Consider the following 18495-nt stretch of genomic DNA (forward strand, 5'->3'; position numbering starts at 1 on the left):
GTCGAAGCTTAGGTAATTTTATTGCCGAACCAATTTTCAAGGCTGATCAAGTTTCTTTCAACGGACTGCAGCTGTTTTGGGCCTTTTTTTTTTTTTTGTTATATTAGATAATGGACACTCAAAAAGTGTTTACCATCTGGTCGAAAGATAACACACATTGCCATAACGACTATAAAAATAATAAAAGAGGTGTTGTAAATACAAATGCAATGCTGCGTAAACAGAAACGAAAACAACAACGTGACAAAAGTGTGAACATTAAATACGTTTATTAACAAAAACGAAAGAGTGTGAAAAAAACCTAAAATAAACGAAATAAGGCAAAAAACCCGCTGACTTGACTAGAAACTGCTGGCGGAAAAGCGGAGAGGAAAATGTTTAGTCGATCACCTGGCGCTGACCACATACGTGGATCGTTTTTTTTTTTCACTTAATTACAGTAGGTTTCATGGGCTTAATATAAGAATTTTATTTATTATTGTAATTTACACCGTGTAAGAAAATAGCCTCGAGAATATTTATTAGGTGCATTTCACTTCACCATTGCATTTAGAAAAATGCCGCTGTAAATGAATTTTCTGGTTAATAAATAAATATTCGTTAGGCCCGAGGTTCCCCTTTCACTTAAGGTACTGCCATTTTTTATTCCCCCATTTAATCGAACCGAAATGCATTGCCTGCATACACATACATATATGTATATCTAGACCATAATTAGCTGACGTGCATAAGCCGGGAACAAGACACATTTAATGCCACAACAAATTCAGAACCATCAATGTCGACGGTGGCAATCTCTTGCCAATCCGGCAAACATTTAACAAACGGAAACAGCTGTCTCGTTCTCGTTCTTACTCTTATTCTTATTCTTTTTTCCTGGCCCATGGGCCTTTGGGCCCTGGCAGGAGGCATCTGCATATGCCAAAAGGAAGCTGCTACCAAACACTCCTCGCTGTGGCAGCAATGCAGCTGGTCAGAGGTACCTGCAGCTAAAGTAGAGCCTGGCCACATGCGACGGCGGCGAGGTTGTGCCACAGTTCTCTAGCCTAGCCAACAAATAGTGGCAACTGCCTGCATAAAACTTGGCTAACGACTTTTTTCCGTTGCCGCTCTTGACTTTTGCATTGAAAATCGTGCAATTCACCTGCTGCTGCTTCTGCTGCAGCCGCGACTGCTGCTGCTGCTGCTGCTGCGGCAGTAACTGCAACAACAATGACGTTGAATGCATCTGCATCTCGGCAGCGGCGGCAGCAACAACAACATCATCGTCTGGTTGCATGTTAATGTTACAGCTGCACTTGCACTTGCAACTCGTCGTCGTCGTCGTCGTCATGAATGAGTCGCGACTTGGACTCGAAACCCGGCTCTTTGGCTCTTTCCTAGCTGCAGCAACCCTTCTTCTTCTTTTTTTCCGCGCCCCCTTGCAACTTCCACATGCAATTATTTTTCTAGGCTGCAAATTGCACGCTCCCTCTCTGTATCTCTGCATCTCTGTATCTACGTATCTTGCGCTCGCCGTGTATCTAACCATCTCTATCTTTGCGTCTGCTTTTGCTGCTGCTGCTGTTGCACTGCTGCAGTTGCTCCTTGGGTCTTGACTGCCTTTTTGTTGATTTTACAAGGTGTGGAATGACTTTGGTAGCGCCTCATCGTCAGACTTTTGTCACAGTTGAGGTTACTACAATAGATCGAAAAGGTATTCTTAAGTATTGCACTCGGCCATTTTAGCTTAAAAAATGGTTTGTTATTCATGTTATTTAGTTTGCCACATGACGTATTTTCGTAAAAAACATAGTCATACTTCTAAAGTTACGTTAGTAGCAAGATCCTTGCCGAAACAGCATCTTCTCGTCGTTTGTAGGAAGCATATATATAACTATTCTTCTGACCATCATTGTAAGCATTTTCCTGTGGCTTTGGCTTTGGCATTGGATTCGCTTTTGGCCACGGCTTGGTTTAAGCCTGGTCCGAGACTTGGCCGCACGTTTATGGTCGCGTTTTAATGTAATTGTTGTTGTATTACAGCAAATTTGTAGCCATTGGATTGTTGTTGGTGAGGCCTTTGCCGTTGGTGTTGTAATTTGCCATTCATGTTGTCGGCCAAAGTGGCGATTTGTTGATTGTCGTTAGAAATTCAAGCTGGCCAACACCTTCGGCTGATTTGCCAGTCGTTTTGTCGTGTGCCGCCGATTGTTGGCTTAATCGTTTTGGCCACTTTTTCCTCCGATTAGCCGCATCTAATGATTGAAATTAGACGAATTCGAAGTTGGTAGATAATCTCTGGCAGAAAACCGGTAGCCAGGTGCCAATTTCTTAACGCGCTATTATCAAACTTTGCCCGCAATGGCCGTTAATTTAGGGGTTTAATACCGCTGAAAGGCTTCCTCGCCCACCGCGAATTTATTATGACACTGATGGAAGGGATGTGCAGCAGGGCACTCCAGTGGCCCAATGAGTGATTGACTCGAGTGAATGACTGCCCGAATGAGTGACTGACTAACTGACTAACTGACTGACTGACTGAGTGAGTAACTCAGAGGGTCAACGAGCCACAGCCGTGTTATTAGTTAAATGGCGCATAATGGATGAATAACTTGACAAGATAGCGAGCGAAACAAAAGGTGTAGCCAATGAAAAACGTTAACAAGAGCTTCAAGACAGTTAACAACTGCTCAAATACCCTCAGAATATTTTATATGAAAATACCAAATTTCCACGATTCTATTTTATAAAAGTAAATTAAGAAATAACTTGTAAAAGCCATCAACTTCCCCTTCTATAGATTTCGATATTTAAGGGGTAATATTTTCTTATAAACCTATGTACATCCAAAACTCGACAACCTCTCAAGAGTAAAAAGACAATAAACAAAACCGAAGTCAAAGACAAAGAGTGTGCTATTGTGGGTGTTTGATAGTCCGGCAACGACGACTGCTGCAACCGAACCACACCTTAATAATTACTTAAAAGGAAAATAATTTACGAAATTGCATTCATAGTTCAACATTGCAGCGTTTTGCAACAAAAGCCAGCCATAACAAACAATGAATGCCATCCACAAAAAAAAACAAAAAAAAAACAAACAACATGAAAACAAAAACACCCGCACAAGAAAAACAAAAAATTGTGCGAAAAACGAGGAAAAGCATTGAAAAGCCAGCGTGTGGTCATATTGAGTTTCCTACCGCGGCAAACATTTCTACGACAATTCCCTTGACCCCTGACCCCCCGTGGACAATTGTGGAATTTTTCCGGGGCTAAGTCAAAGATAAACCCCGCGCGAGGCATCTCAATTTAACCTAATTGCTGTCCCTTATCCTTGCGACCAATAACATGGTATTTCAATTGTCCGGCATAAAGAGAATTCCTTTGCCATACGGGGCGTATGAGTAATGTCTGAGAATATTTGTCACGCTGCGGTCAAGCAAATAGAAAAACAACCTGTTCGTCCAAGCGCACACACACTCCAAATTTGACACATTTGCTCAGTGCAGGCCCGAAAAGCCTTAAAAACTAACTGAAAATGCATTCGCGCATGGAAAATGGAAAATGTGCTAAGCAAACGCAAATGAATTTTGCAAATTCGAAATTCAAACGTTAAGCGACAACATAGCAGAATGCATAAATTGAAAACTCATGTGGAAACGAATCGAAGAAAAGCGGGTGCAAAAAAAAATGATCGAAAGAATTCTCTTTTGGAGAACTGTCATCAAGAATTTGCTTTTTGTATGCAAAACAAGTTCTGACTTTTAGATTTTGTTCGAAACCTTGGTTTGCTCAGAAAATGCGCTTAAAATTTGCTGAAATATATAAAACGCGCAGTTAGCCTTTATCGGAAAATAAACAGATTCAATTTTGCGTCAATTAACATTACAAATTGGGAATATAATTCTTTTTACATAAAAAGAATGAAATAAATAGCAAGAATCGAAAATAAATGTTATTAGAAAACGTAATATTTTGCTGTTTTTTTTTGACATTTTGCTTAATGATGCTGCATTAAATGACAATCAGCCAAGGCGAGGCTTCAACCTCCAACACTTTTTCGCTTTTCCCGTCCAAAAGATGGAAAGCCTGGCCAGACGCAAACAGTTTACTCAGACGGATCAGGCGGACAGACACTGTGTAACCTTCGACCCGCTTGGTAACAAGAAGCCACTGGAAAGCCGGGCGAGGAATATGTATACAAAAGTAAATATGGGAAATTGTTTCCATTTTTTGTTGCTGTATTCCTATCATTGTTTGCCAAAGTCTGGCAGGTCGGTCACTCAATACCAATTGAAAAGTGCTGCAAAAAAGTGCAAAAATAATGTCTCAATTTCATTTAAATCGATTTATATACATCCAAGCTAACAATTTAGGCATGCAACAGTTAGGAAAATTTGGTTTTTAAAAGCAATAGAATAGTATGTTTAAAACTTAGAAATCGCTAAATGGCAAATGAAAAATTATATAAAAAGCGGCAAACTGAGAGATCTTGAAATGCGGGAGTGGCAAAAAGCACGACAGCACTCACGTGTATCTGTATCTAAGCGCCAACGAAGGCAGCGATCAGATACGATCCATTGTTGCCACCGCTCACACACTCGAAAACCATGAACTGGAAAACCTTGAAAAACTCAACTGCAATTTAGTTTCAATGCAATGTGTTTTTATTTTTCTTATTTTTTATGCATTTTTTTCCCCCTCTTCGCCAATTTGTACCATCTGATTTTCTTGCTGCGCTCGATTTGTTTCTGCGCGATTTCCTAATGAATTCGATTTGCGTGGAAAACCTGACAAACCTAAGGCCCTAATGGCCCCACTGAATTTCATTAGCCATCCAATCAACGCAATCTGTTTATGCGTGGCTCTTCAGTTCGTTTTGGTCTGCGCGTGTGTTCTTTGGGCTTTTCTTTTCCTTATTATTTTTCATTTCGCATTTTCTTTTTTTTTTTTTTTGTTGTATCATGCTCCTTTTGCACTGTGCACTCAGTTGTAATTGTGTTAGAGCAGAGGCCTATGCCACTGCCACGCATGCCGCAAATGCATTATTATTATAATTTCCAGCTCATTCCTCGTTGTATACTTTTTTCTGGTTCTTTGACACTGGCTTGGGGTTGTGTTATTGTTTTATAGAGAATTCGATTTGGTTAAGTGCGCTTCCAGGTTTCCATAATTAGTCTAGCAGCGGCAAACAGTGGCAGCAGCCCCCTGCTCATTTCTATTTCTATTTCGTTATTTTTAAACTAAATTATTATTAACCAAGTAGGCTGGGCTGGCTTTGAGCGGCTTTCGCGCTTGACAATTGGTTACAAGTGGGTGCATTGTGCTGAAAGCTTTTATTAATTAGTCCTAATTTGCCTTTGACTATGCTAGCGGAATATTGCTGTTTTTTTTTTTTTTTTTTTTGTTTGCTTGCTACCAATGCTGGCAATCAATTAGACAACGCAACTGGCAGCCAGTCAAGGCTAAAAGCCCGATTCAGTCGGCCTACCAAAATGTCAGGCTTGGTGGACAAGCCCCAAATCGGCAGCAATGGCAATAAAAAAAACAACAACCATGTGGGTGTTGCTTTGGCGGCTCCAAATTTGGCTAGGCAAAATTTACAAAACAAATTGCATTCATAAATAAAATCGAATTCAAAGGCAACAAACAAAATTTGAATAAACTAAACAAATTATGTGGAGCTACGCCGAAGTTGGAGGCAATTTATAAATCGTTATAATCGAATGAACACAAGAGAGTCTCATTTTCTCCTGGTGCGCTTCGTCACTACGTGGAATTCATTCCACGCTGATTAGTTAGTTAAGTTTTCCAATAGAATAGTCATATTTATTTGACCTTCCTAATAATGCCAGATCTGAAATCAAAGCTAAAGCCCCAAATTGGCCGACAAAGCTTTGCTTAGTTTTCCATCCAGTAGAATGCACATTTTTGTCTAAGCCGTTTGTTCAGTTTCTCTGGCAAAGTGCAACACAATTAACACCCCGCCGAAATGCATACACAAAAAAAAAGGGAAAAAAAACAACGCGGATTTTTTAACAGTAAAATTTGTTTGTTTAGCGATTTGGTATGGCATAGAGAGAATCTACTGTTGGACGAAACATATTCGATAGTGCAGCGTTAATGAAAATGAGCAACAAAGCCAAGCGGTTGCACTCACACAGCCAATGTCAGAAACTTAGAACCAAAACCACATGCAAAATAGATAGAAAAAAAATGCAAGAAAAAATTCAAACGAGTTTTTTTTTTTTTGTGGAATTTTTTTTTCAGCATGAACGAAAATGCGCAAAATACACTAAATAAGTGGAAACGTCAATAAGCACCGAAGGAGAATAAATGAGCACACCAAACGAAACCAAATTCACATGGCAAAGTCGACTGAGATAGATAGGTAGACATGTAGATATAAGTAGGAGCTAGGGAAAATAGAAAAGTAGAAGGCAGAGCTTAGTGAAAAGCTGACGAAATAGGCGCATGTGGTGTAATCAAATATGCGAAAAAAAAAAATATGTATAGGAAAATTATGTAGATGCAAATGATATGGAAACGCGCAGATGAATGGTCGAGAGAAATGTGAGGAAAATGAGAAAAAAGGGACGGGCAAGGGAGAAGGAACGAAGAAAACGATTCTATCTGTGCAAAGTGCAAAGAAAACGGGCAAAAATTAATTTTTGTAATGCAATCAGCAAGTTTAATTATGCATAATTGGGAGAACGAAAAGAGGCGGCAGAAGAAACCATAAAATTTTAACAACCAAAGTTTGCTCGGGTGGCGAAGCTATGATCGCGGATCTTATGAATCATAAACAAATAAAAACTGTACCAACACTGAATTATTAAAAAATAGATAGCCATATACCAAATCGTATTTCGACCAGTTTAAAAGTTCTAGCAAATTATCTAGCCTAGATAAAAAGTTTATTTACTGATTTTCCTTAATAAAGAATGTTAGCTTTAAATTTCATAATGTTTTTTGCACACTATTGTTTTTCCATATTTAAAGTCTTGCAAGCCATAAAAAAAGTGATGTGAAAGTATCAGGAAGCAAGCTTGTGCTTTTATTAGATGATTTTTATGGCCTTTCCAAAACGTGAAATCCAAATGATCTGAATCCATTCTGTTTGGTTTTCGGTCTGCCGTAAAATCTCCAAGATCGCTCTCAACTAGAAATCGTGGCACTTTTTTATGACAAACAAAATGCATTTCGATTCGAGAACTAGCGGCTCAACACACCCAATTGACTTTTGAGGCACAGCCATATCGCAGTAGTATATATATATCTATATATATATATGTATATCTCCGTGTTAATACAAATCTGTGCAGTTGCAACAGTAATTTCATATTTCACACGCCGCTCTTTGCTGCAACATTCGTTAATTCCATACGCCTTGATATGCAATAATATTCCATTTTTTATTGCTCCGCTAAGTTCAAGATCAGCGGAATGTCGAATTAAAAAATGGTAGTTGCTTGGATGTCAGATGGATTTATATGATTTTGCTATACCTGTGTAAACTGACAGTCAGTTAAGATCTTTTAATTTAACTTCTATTATTTTTTAAAGATTTTATGGCGTTCCAGAAACTTATAAAAAATGTTTAAAATAACACACTTCCGCAAACACAATTACGATCGCACAAGGCTTGACTCATCATTAGCCCAGTGAATGAGTTATGAAATTGGCAACAAAAAGGCAACCATTTAAACGTAGTTTTCCGCAAATCAATTAGACATAAATTAATTGCCATTAATTAATAAGCAGCAGTTGTAATGGCTAAACTCAACCGCTGGCGACTCAAGGGATTGCAATTTGAATAAAAGCCGTCGCAGAGCGGCACAATTCATTTGTAATTGCCAATTGTGAGTCGCTGCAAAACCGAAAAGTAAATAAATTAAATATTTAGCTAGAAATTTATAAGGCGAATGCGACACGTTGCCAAGCCCCAATCCGATCCACACCCACAATACAGTGGGGAAAGGGGATCCCATCTGGTGCGGTCTACGTATGCGGAATTAAGCGTTCAAATTGTAACCAAATATGGCGCAGCAAGTTCAATTCTAATTTATTTCGGCGAACACAGAATGCGCGCTCTATAGTTTTTCTTGCTCGCTTTTTGCGTTCTGGATCAATTGATTCAAGGTTTTCTATTGCTGCTTTTGATTTAAGCTGTCTCTCCCTCTCTTTAGTTGTATATATACATATATAAATATATATATATTGACGATCGTATATGTAAGCTGTACATATGTGTGGTGTGTAAAGGCAAATCGTGCGCTTTCATTGGAAGTGACAACAAATGCATTCTTAAGTGATTGAAATTTAACACGACACACAGCAAACGAAAATTGAAAACGAATGACGGGCCACATAAAGTTGACTTTGATTGAACATTAGAGAAAACTATTCAAACATATCTGGAATTTGCAGATTTTCAGATGTTAAGTTATAACTTTAAATTCTTAGATTAGATCTTTAGATGTCGTTAATAGGTTTTGGGAAAAACGGAAAACTCATGCAGTCATTGTATTAAACTATTTTGTTGTATTTACAGCAATTCTTAAATATAGATGAAAAGTCCTCCTCTTCGTAAGCTGCCACTTTATTGCCATTCATTCTGACTCGTTCAGTTTATGGTCTTCAAATACGATTTATTCGAGCTGCCTAAATATAGAGACATCAATCGGCGAATCTCTGTTTCCTGTCCAACTCGTTTTCCCTGAAGCCTTTTGACTGCACTGCCCGCCACAAATCACTGGCAATCACAGGCAGCCAGCGGCTTTTGGCCATGGCCAACAAGCGCGAAAAAAATGGCATTTTCGCGCAAAAAATGCGCAGCTCACACACTGCTCCCTGTGTCCTGTATCCTGTATCCTGCAGCCTGCATCGTGCATCCTTTGGGCCGCCCACACCCATGCGATGTGAGGTGTTGCTGTTGAGGCTGCGGAGAAAAAAATGCGAAAAGAATTGACAGAAGCCCCGTTTGACTATGGAATTTTCGGTTCTTTGTTTCGTCCTCTTTTTACGCCACAAACGGCGGGCAATGCAATCATGTGGATGAGTTGGGGGGCAGTTGGTGTTGGTTGGTTGGTGGCTGTTGTGTCGGTTTGTTGTGTTTGCTCTGGGCAGGGTGCAACTGGTGCAACACCCATGAATGTGCCGGAGCACAGGCCTAAAAGGATTAAGGCGATCTGCGTGCAATCCGCGCAATTATCCTTTCAGCTCCCTCCACCGACTCCGCAATTAGTTGCATCACTCAACACTTCCCTCGTGCTCCGTTTTTTCGCTGCTTTATTTTTTTGGCTCTTCTCCTTTTTTCGGGTTGACTTTTAGCTACATATGGTGAAGTGGCAAGGAGCATCCTGCCACGTCCTGCCACTTCACATACTCGTTATCGTTTTCGCTGTTTTTCTGTGTGCCCGCTTTGTTCCACGCTGCGTATACGTAACGTCATCATTTCGCTTGCCATTCATTGGGGGGGGGCAGAAACGAAAATCTGCAGCACTGCACTTTTTCGGTGGCCATTCCCAAAGTGAAGGACACTTAAGTGGCCCCCCAAATTGGTTTCACACTCGCCCATCAAGTGGAGAGCATACCCTTTGGCGTTTTGCCATTTTGATGCCGCCCGGCTGCTGCGGAAATTGTCTATTTAGAGCCTCGACTTCGGTTAACATCAGCTACTCGACTTCAACTTGGCTGTCAAAAACAAAGTTCCTGTTAACAACTGGCTAACTGACGGCGGCCAGTGAAGATGAGTTGAGTGTGTTCTAGACGAAGATGGGAGCTACTGCTGCTGCTCATTCATGGCCACTGGTGTTGGCAACACAACTGTTGAGTGCCACAACACCTTGCGCAGCACTGAGAACAAATATTCGGTTTTGGAATTATACGAATTTATTTATAAATTATAGATTTACATTTAAAATTTGACATAGCTTTTCTGTTTATTTTATTTTTTGTTAACAAATATATACAAATTTTTAGACTTGAAGTGTTCATCTCTACTCTATTTTCTCCGAGTGATCATTTAAGCGAGCGCTTTCCTTCTTTCACTTGTTTTCCACAGCTTGGCTGCCACTTGTTGGCGTTTGTTGTTGCTGAAGAGCATTTAAATTGAAATGCCAATGCCGCTGTTTCTGTTGTCGTAGTTGTTGTTTCAACTGCTGCTGCTGCTGTGTATTCTATGTCATCATTTGCTCTTTTTCATGGCTGTCTGAACGTCTGGATGTCGGAATGTCTGAATGTCCGCCAGTCTAACTAAGCCGAAAACCCATTCATTGCAAATTCAACTAAAACCATGAATAAAATGTGCCACCCACTCTGGGCCACGTTTTATTGCACATCGTTGTGTAGTTAACAATTGTGGCTCCTCGCCTCTCTCTTTCTCGCGCATCCATTTGCTGGCTCTTTCTAACCAAATTGAATTTCCGAATTCAATGAATGAATGAGCGCCTGAATTGGTTTAGTTTTAGTTGTTTAGCCGGTTTGTTTTCCATGTCTGTGACTGTGTGCTTATGTGTGCGTTGCATACTTTTTGGCTGCCGCCTGTTGCACGCCAGCCTGCTCCACTTACTGTACACGGATATATATCCGTAGCTTTCCGCACACAATATCCTCACATATATCCGCCTGCATTTGTTTGTTTGTGCCCCATTTGTATTATGCCATCAGTTTAATGGTTCGGTCCACGGCCGTCGCCTGTTGCTGCTGTTGCTGCTGCGATGTTGCATGCAGCACTTGCAGCGCATCTATTCTCTTTGCCACTGTTGCTGCCGTTTTGGTTGATGCTGCTAATGCTGCTTCCACCGGCAGCTGGAACTTTAATGTCCTCTATCCGCGCCCTTGCCACTCTCATATTACTTGCTGCCTTTTTTATTTAGGTTCCCCTCCTTTTTTTAATATTTGTATGGCAATTTCCTTTTTTTTATTTGTGTTGTGGCCCTCGGCAATTGTCTAGGTTGTTCTTGTTGCTGCTGCTGTTGTGCTGCAGTTACTTGTGCGGAAATTGCATTTCTCGGCATTTTACATTTCAATAAATTTCGTCTGATGCCTCAGCCTTTGGGTTTTTATGTCCCTATTTGGCCCGAACTTTATTTATATTAAAAACATTTTTTCGTGGCCTTCTTCTTAGCTTAGAATAGTTATTGTACTGCGTTGTCTGAGGGTTTTATGGGGTCATAACTTTTTCGGTCAGATCAGACTAAAAACATGGCCAATCGTCGAAAATATAAAGTTGGAAATTTGTTAACAAATGCAATTTATCAGAAATCAGTATTAAAGGGCTTTATAATAATTGAAAAAATTCTTTGAACACACGAAAATACCAGCTGATATTACTGATAATATTCTTAAGTAAAAATTGTAATTTAAACAATGCTTTGAACACACGAAAATACCAGCTAATATATAGATAATATTCTTAAGTACAAATAATATATTTATAATTTATAAATGCTGTATTTCTTTAACCGAAACAAGAAGATTTCGGAAAATGAAACAGCTTTCAAGGATATTGATTAAAAAAAAACTAGGAGCATAATAAATTTAAAAGCATAATTTCTACTCTGGGATAATATCAATTATTATTATATTTTTTAATTCTTCTTTATGACCAGATTTCTTTTTATTGGGTATTTTGAACGGTAGCTGCTTTAAAAATAAAATGTATTGAATTATGAATCGGATACAAGCTTTAACAAATACAAAGCAATTGATTGATACATAATCGATAATTCTTTGAATGCTAAAACATCAATAACTCCCCACACTTTCGCTTAATAATATATTGATTGAGAACCGCACTCAAACGAATGGATATGAGAACAGCAATCAAACCGAAAAAAATTATACCCTCCATTTTGCACCTACGACCTCTTGAAATAACCCTTCAATCGGCAATTCGACACCTGCAATTAGCAATTTGCAATGTTGCAGCACTTAGCACATCAATTATGGCAACATTTCTTTTCGGCCAGCCCAATTTCCTTCTGAGCCTTCTCGGCCAATTGCAGTCGAATAGCAGCAAACTGCAGCCTAAACAAACATGCAATCAAATGCAATCGAAACGAACAAAATTTCGTGTTTCCCGAGTTTTCCGAGTTTTTAGGCTTCATTCTTTTTTCTCGTCCCGTTTTTTTTGTTGGCCGAAAAATGTTGCGGCCAATCAAATTGCATGCAGGCCGAAAAGTGCATACGAAAGCGCATTAGAGCGAGACAACGCTAGCACGAACATGTGGGGACGTTTGGGGGGTTAATGTGCTGGTCGGTTGGGGTTAAGGGGGTGTACGGTTGTGGATGCACCCACGCCGAAAAAGCCGTACAACAACAAGATGAGCCGAATCGAGACGAGCCAAGCCGAATGAGGCAATCGAATTTATTTTGCTTCTGCCTCTCTAATTTTCGCCCATTTTGCCCCACAACGAAGCTGAAAAACCGACGACAGCGACTAAATTTCTATGCCAAAGTGACACACAAAAAGCCTAAAGTACACACAGATGCACACACGCACACAAACACACACACACACACACACACACACCAACATGTGCATATGTGTATTGATGTTGTCAGTATGTAAATTGCCATATGCGACAAGTTTGCCGAGTTTCTTTTCATTTTTTGGGGTAGGTTGCGTTTTTAGTTTGTGCAAGGGTTGCTAATGGCTCAAATGGATGGAATGGGTGGATGTGGTGCGGAAGGGGAGGTCCTGTCAACGCTGCCTGCTTAGAATTGTCCTACTCATCTAAAACCCTGCATTCGTTTGTATGTGTGCTGCGTATGTCCTTGCATTTAGTGCAATTCATTTACATTTCAGCGCTGCCACTGCCCCTTTCTTAAACCCTTTTTAGCCATACAAGTTGGCCACAATTTTTGGACCCAGGCACGCAGGACGTCGCATGTCCTTTCCACCGGAGAGCCTCAAAAAACGGAACCTAAAAATATGCACCTGGAAAAAAACAATTCAATACTTATTTCTATTCCTATAAACCTTCATAAATTAATAAAACTTTTTGAAAATGTTGAGAAAGAATGTAGTTATGTTTCCATAAGTTCAACATTGGAATAAAATATCTTATAAGTATCATTAAAGATCAACTTATTTTCTCAGTGCCAGCCACGCTTTTTCCCCTTATTTTTCCACGCATTGCCGCTGCCACTTTTTTGTGATTTAGCCAAACTCATTTCTTAGCTGCACTTTTGGCTTTTCCCTTTTGTCCTTGCCGCTCCGCTTCAACCAATTTGTTGTTGCGGCAGGACATGTGACGCCGGCCGGCTGGCAAGCTGGCTTTTCTTTTCCTCCCCCGCCTTTTGGCCGAGGAAAACCAGTTGGTCCCACCCCCGGACATAGATGGGAGTACGTTGACATTAGACATTACTCAAAATGTTATGCAAAATACGATGGCGTGTCGCGGCCGCAGAAATAACCACAATATGTATGTTGAATTTCTAATTAAAGAATTTTGGTGCACTTCTGGTTAAAATTTTTTGGGTGTGTTTAAAAAGCATGGAAGTCATAGGTCCGAAAGTCTGAATGCCATGCAGCTTTAACCCCAATGTACATTTTATTATTGCATAGAGTGGATGTAATTTTCATTGAAATGCGATACGAGCCAATGAATTTATGTTAAGAGTAAATTTGCATTGATTTTTAATTACAAATTTATTCCAGTTACATACACCTGGCGCATTTCAATTTAATCGTATGTTAAGTAAACTTCAAGAGTTCGTAAATTCCGATAAAAGAAATGAGATCATAAATAAGAGGATTTTACAAGTCCTTACAAGTCCAAACGGCTTAAACTAAAAATAATTATAGACTTTGTAATAGAAGTAATAACTCCAAGGATTTTATTTTATAGGCCAATCAAACTTTATCCACGTGCGTTTAGAATCTAATTATCTGTGAACTGCGCCATGTGCCCAACACCTTTGTGCGGCTCAGCTAATGCAGAATTTATGGGTCGAAAATTACACTGCGTATACGTAATATTACGTATGCGCCCCCAAGGCTGGCGGTAACTTTTGACATTTGATTACGGCACGCATTACGCCAAAAAGCTGAAAACTGAAACGAGGCAAACTGCGGGAAAATGTCAAATTGCCGTTGTTTCTGTCTTGTGTGCAATGTTCTTGGCAGGGGTAATGCAGCACATGGCTCGAAAAAATACTACATATAAATCTATGGATACATATTTATATACATCTTTTAATGCAAATGACAACTTCAACAATGAGACATTACATTATGTACTGTCATTACTGTAATTTGCTTATGTAAACGACTTGACAGCCCCCCGGTGGCCAACCGAAAATAAAATTTAAGGATGAGAATTGAATAAAACTCAATGAGCCAGCCCGTCGAGGTTGAAATAAAAAAAAAACATTTTTTTAATGACTTCTGGCCGAGCATACCTATGGATGGATGCCTGTACATAAATACCATGTGTACATAAGGGCTTATCTACTTGCAGGCCTCACCATACATACATGTATACATGGGCCATATAATGTGGTACATTAATCGATAATTGCATTTTTTCGTTTCTTTTTTTTTCGTCGTTGTTGTTGCAGTTGCAGTTGTTGCTGTTGCCATTTTGCCCATTTCTTTTGCCACTTTTCATGCGTTGTCTCTCTCATGGCGCATGCCATTTGCATTTCGTTAAGCGTATGTGTGTGTAAATGAGTTTCCGTGTTTAATTGCTTCAATTTTTTCGGTTAGTGTGGGTTAAAGGTACCAACCGACCAAGCAACAACGACAGCAGGGCAAAACAAAAAAAAAAATGCCACACAAAATGCAAATAAATCATACGCCCCGCTGCGGCGGGTCACAATTAGTTTAGTCATTTGGCTTTAATAGCTAACTTTGATTAAACGCACTTTCGTTTTTGTTTGTCAGTCGATTGTTGTAGCTTTTAGGCCACCGCACCGCAGCGACGACTCTAGAGCAAACAAACAGACAGACAGGACGACAGCCCAACTGACAGGATGGGCAGACGAAAGGTGAACGGCAGCTCCTAGCTCGATCCGCCGATCCGCCCACCTCCCATCCACCTTGCCACCTAGCGTGTCACGTTGCGTTGCCTTGAATGGCAAACTCTCTCGCACACACATACTGTCTAAACACCTATTCAAACACTCACACACATGCACTCAGTCATAGGTCAGACCACCCATCCATCGACATCGTCTAAACCAACGACACAAGCCCACTTTTCTTCCATTTTTATGTACAGTGATCGCTGACATAACGCAGACTCATAGGGCTTAGCAATTAAGAACCACAGTTCCTCAGAACCACAATTTAAAGGTATCCAATTTTAGGTATCCCTCCTATAAGAACTATATGTAGATAGTTTAGAGGCTTAGGAGATCTTTTCTCGAGGTATCACTGTAAGTTCGCGCCTAGTGAATTCTAGAATTCTATTTAGCATACTTTCGGGCGCCGTTTGCTTGGCATAACGTGAACGCGGGCAGACAGCAATGATGGCGCTAGCACCACCAGAACCCAGAACTCAGCAGAACTGCCCTGCCCATAACCAGAAGCACTAGCAAAAGCAGAAGCGTAGCCAGAAACTGAAACATAACCCGAACCCAAACCCAAGCCCAAAACAGCATTGAAATCCCGCCTTGCGGCCGTCGACGTCGTCATCTTCATACGCAATGTGTGTCGCACCGACCACATGCACAAAACAAACGCACACTCGTGCAGCCAGAGACAAAACACGCCAGACACTGACTGTGTGCGTGAGTGCATTGCGTGCGTGCACCGAATATGTTCGTATGTGTGTGCATCTGGCAGAGCCTGTAGATGAAGAAGAAGAAGAGTCACCAGCTGAGGAACCCCTTGCATTTTGCCTGTGCGTAGACTTTCCTTCGCTAAAAAAAACACACGCACCCTGTGTCCGCAGCTGGCCGACTGCAATTTGTAGCTCGGTTTGTAATGAATGGGAATTACAGAAATTTAACGAGGTGGGAGTGGATAAGCCACAACTAATTGGTACAAATCTATTGATTGGTGGGACGTGGTTTTGTGCCGAAGGTATCGGAATTAGATGGGAAAACCAAAAGGTTTTTCTAAATATGGTTATTAACTCACATTACAATTCCAACATCTTTAATATAAGACCTTAAGTGCAAAATAAGGAATGTTTTTATTTCCAGTTAATTTGATAAATCAGAATTAAAACCAATTTTTCAATCAATCTTAAATCCATATAGGTCTCGTTTGCCTGCAGAGCATTTGGCTATCGTGCAGATCCCTTTTCGTGCATTCTGCATTTTTTAACGACAAAATGCAGGCGTGTGTCTGTGGACTGGTTGCATTTTAAAGTTTGAGTTTTGTACGTCCCGTGCGTGCATTCACCTCGTTTTTTCGCCTTTTTTCGGTGCGTGCGGCAGGTGGAAAGTCGAGGAAAAGCGGTAGATGGCGGGAGTGGTAGCGGTGGCGCAACGTTGACGTCGCAACCCCCGAAGCGCTAAAACAACGACGACGATGGCGACGACGACCCTGTTTATTTGAGCGCTTAAAAAACTGCAGTTGCCGCTGCAGCTGGGAAAGCAATGCTATTTTTACACTGCTAAAAGTTTGAACATGCCGCTCCACTTTTGCGCCGGAATGAGCAGCAGCAGCAGCAGCAGCAGTTGGGGATGTTTCCCCAATCCCCATGCCCAATCCAGCTCCTCCTGCTGCTGCTGCTCCACTTGAGCCCCGAGTTGCCATTCCCCAAACGCACGCACCGAACACACGCACTTGTGCGCAACCAGGACGATGGGGACCACGGCAAGGACATGGGGGTGCTAGAATTTCTGCACGCACCTTCATTCCAACTTCCGGCTGGGAATGCTAGCCTAGGCTATTTAACTACACTTTTTTGGCACTAAAAATGCTACAAAATGCCGGTGATAGCCCACGTATGCAATGTCTAACATATATATGCTATATATATGTATAAATAATTTTTTCTTCGGCCGGCTCTCCTTTAATTCGCATTTCGTGTGAGTTGACGCGTAGCCTTTTGCCATATGCGCAAAAGTTTTGCTTTTGAGCCACGCATGCCTGCCCCTTCAAGTGGTGGGGGTTAGGCTCCAAAACCACATATTCTCGCACTCCGTGGCCAAATGCATTTTGCATTAAATTGCATAACTTTTGTGCGGCAATTAGAGTTCTCTGGCTGGCCAAGACGGTTGGGAAGTCCGGGAAATGCAGCCACAATGCAAACATACAAATCTATCAATTTTCCACTCGCACACATTTCGTATTCAATAATTACGCATACGCAGCGTGTGCCCCCTTTAAGTATAGTGCAACCGTCACAATTTTCCATTTCTTTTTCGTTTCAGTCTTCTTTTTTTCTTGCATGCATTTTTCTCCTATACTTAGTGGCATTGCATTTCAATTAAGTAATTTCTGTCTGCTAAAATTCCCAGGAGCAATACACAAATAGGGTTTGGGTCAACAGAAGAAGTAAAAAAGTGGTTTATTAATTGCCACCACTAGGCAAATTATAGTTTATTAAGCCATGCAACTGGCGTAGCATTCTTGAACTGCCCAGAAACTTTTTTTTTGAATAATTAATGTAGTGGAGTTTAGTCTTTGATGTGTTTCGTTTGCTATATTTTCAGATATTTCTGCTCTGTTTTGGTTAGTTTAATGTTTTGTACTAAGATCTAATGATCAGTGACCTATATTAACATTTATATTTTCTTCATTTTAGCCCTAGAACGCGTTGCTGAAGAATGTATGGGTCGCAGGCAATGGAAACATTATCAAGACAAACTGACGTGCAGCCACTTGAATATCGAGGAGCAACAGCCCATAGCAATAGCCGGTTCCGAGGACGAGCCATCGCAATACAACCACAGCAGCAAGGAGATCAGCCAGAGCAATCCCAACCACTGTAAGACAGAGAACCACCGTCTGGAGCAGCAACACAACGGCAGCCAGCTATTGGAAGAAGAAGATTCTGGTGGGTAAAAGAGACCAATGCAATTCTCTGAAGATTACTCAATTTTATTCTACTTCCGATTCGTAGAGAACAACCAAACATCACACGATTCATCACGTACACCAACACCGGGAGCCACCAGTACACCATCACCACCGCCAGAACCCATCGATTGGAGACCGTCGGCCAAGTGCAACTTCTGTGTTAACGGTCGCCTGCTAACGGTTAACGCCCAGGGCAAGTTGGTGGCCGAGTCAGCAGCAACTGCCACTAGTAGTAGCACTAGTAATAGTCACATTCATCAGGTGGGTCAACTATCAACTCAAATCCCTCAAGCATGTAACACAATAAAAAAAAAGTGCAGCCTTTTTTGGAAAATCAATCAATTCATTAACATAGTGCAGTTAATGCAATGTTCAATATTTTTAAAGAATTTTTTAAATACTTCTGATCTTAATAAAAATAATATTTATTTAAGAAAGTCAAGCCACTAGAGTAACATTTTTTAAAGATAATTTTGGCTAATATTTTCTTCGAGTGCAAGTAAACTTTTATTAACCCTCAA

At 40.6% G+C, this 18495-nt stretch overlaps 1 protein-coding gene across 3 annotated transcripts in view; it reads left to right on the forward strand.

Moving 5' to 3' along the window:
- Eip93F (Ecdysone-induced protein 93F) overlaps positions 1 to 18495 on the forward strand; it is a 65426-nt gene that overhangs the window by 28707 nt on the left and 18224 nt on the right. For all 3 annotated transcript variants that reach the window (NM_001104395.2, NM_143745.3, NM_001275888.1), the window contains 2 exons: positions 17700 to 17951; positions 18018 to 18235. In NM_001104395.2, the coding sequence (NP_001097865.1) occupies positions 17700 to 17951; positions 18018 to 18235 (470 nt within the window). The remainder of the gene's footprint in view (positions 1 to 17699; positions 17952 to 18017; positions 18236 to 18495) is intronic.

The sequence above is a fragment of the Drosophila melanogaster genome, chromosome 3R (assembly GCF_000001215.4).
Source record: "Drosophila melanogaster chromosome 3R".
NCBI classification, from domain to species: Eukaryota; Metazoa; Arthropoda; class Insecta; order Diptera; family Drosophilidae; genus Drosophila; species Drosophila melanogaster.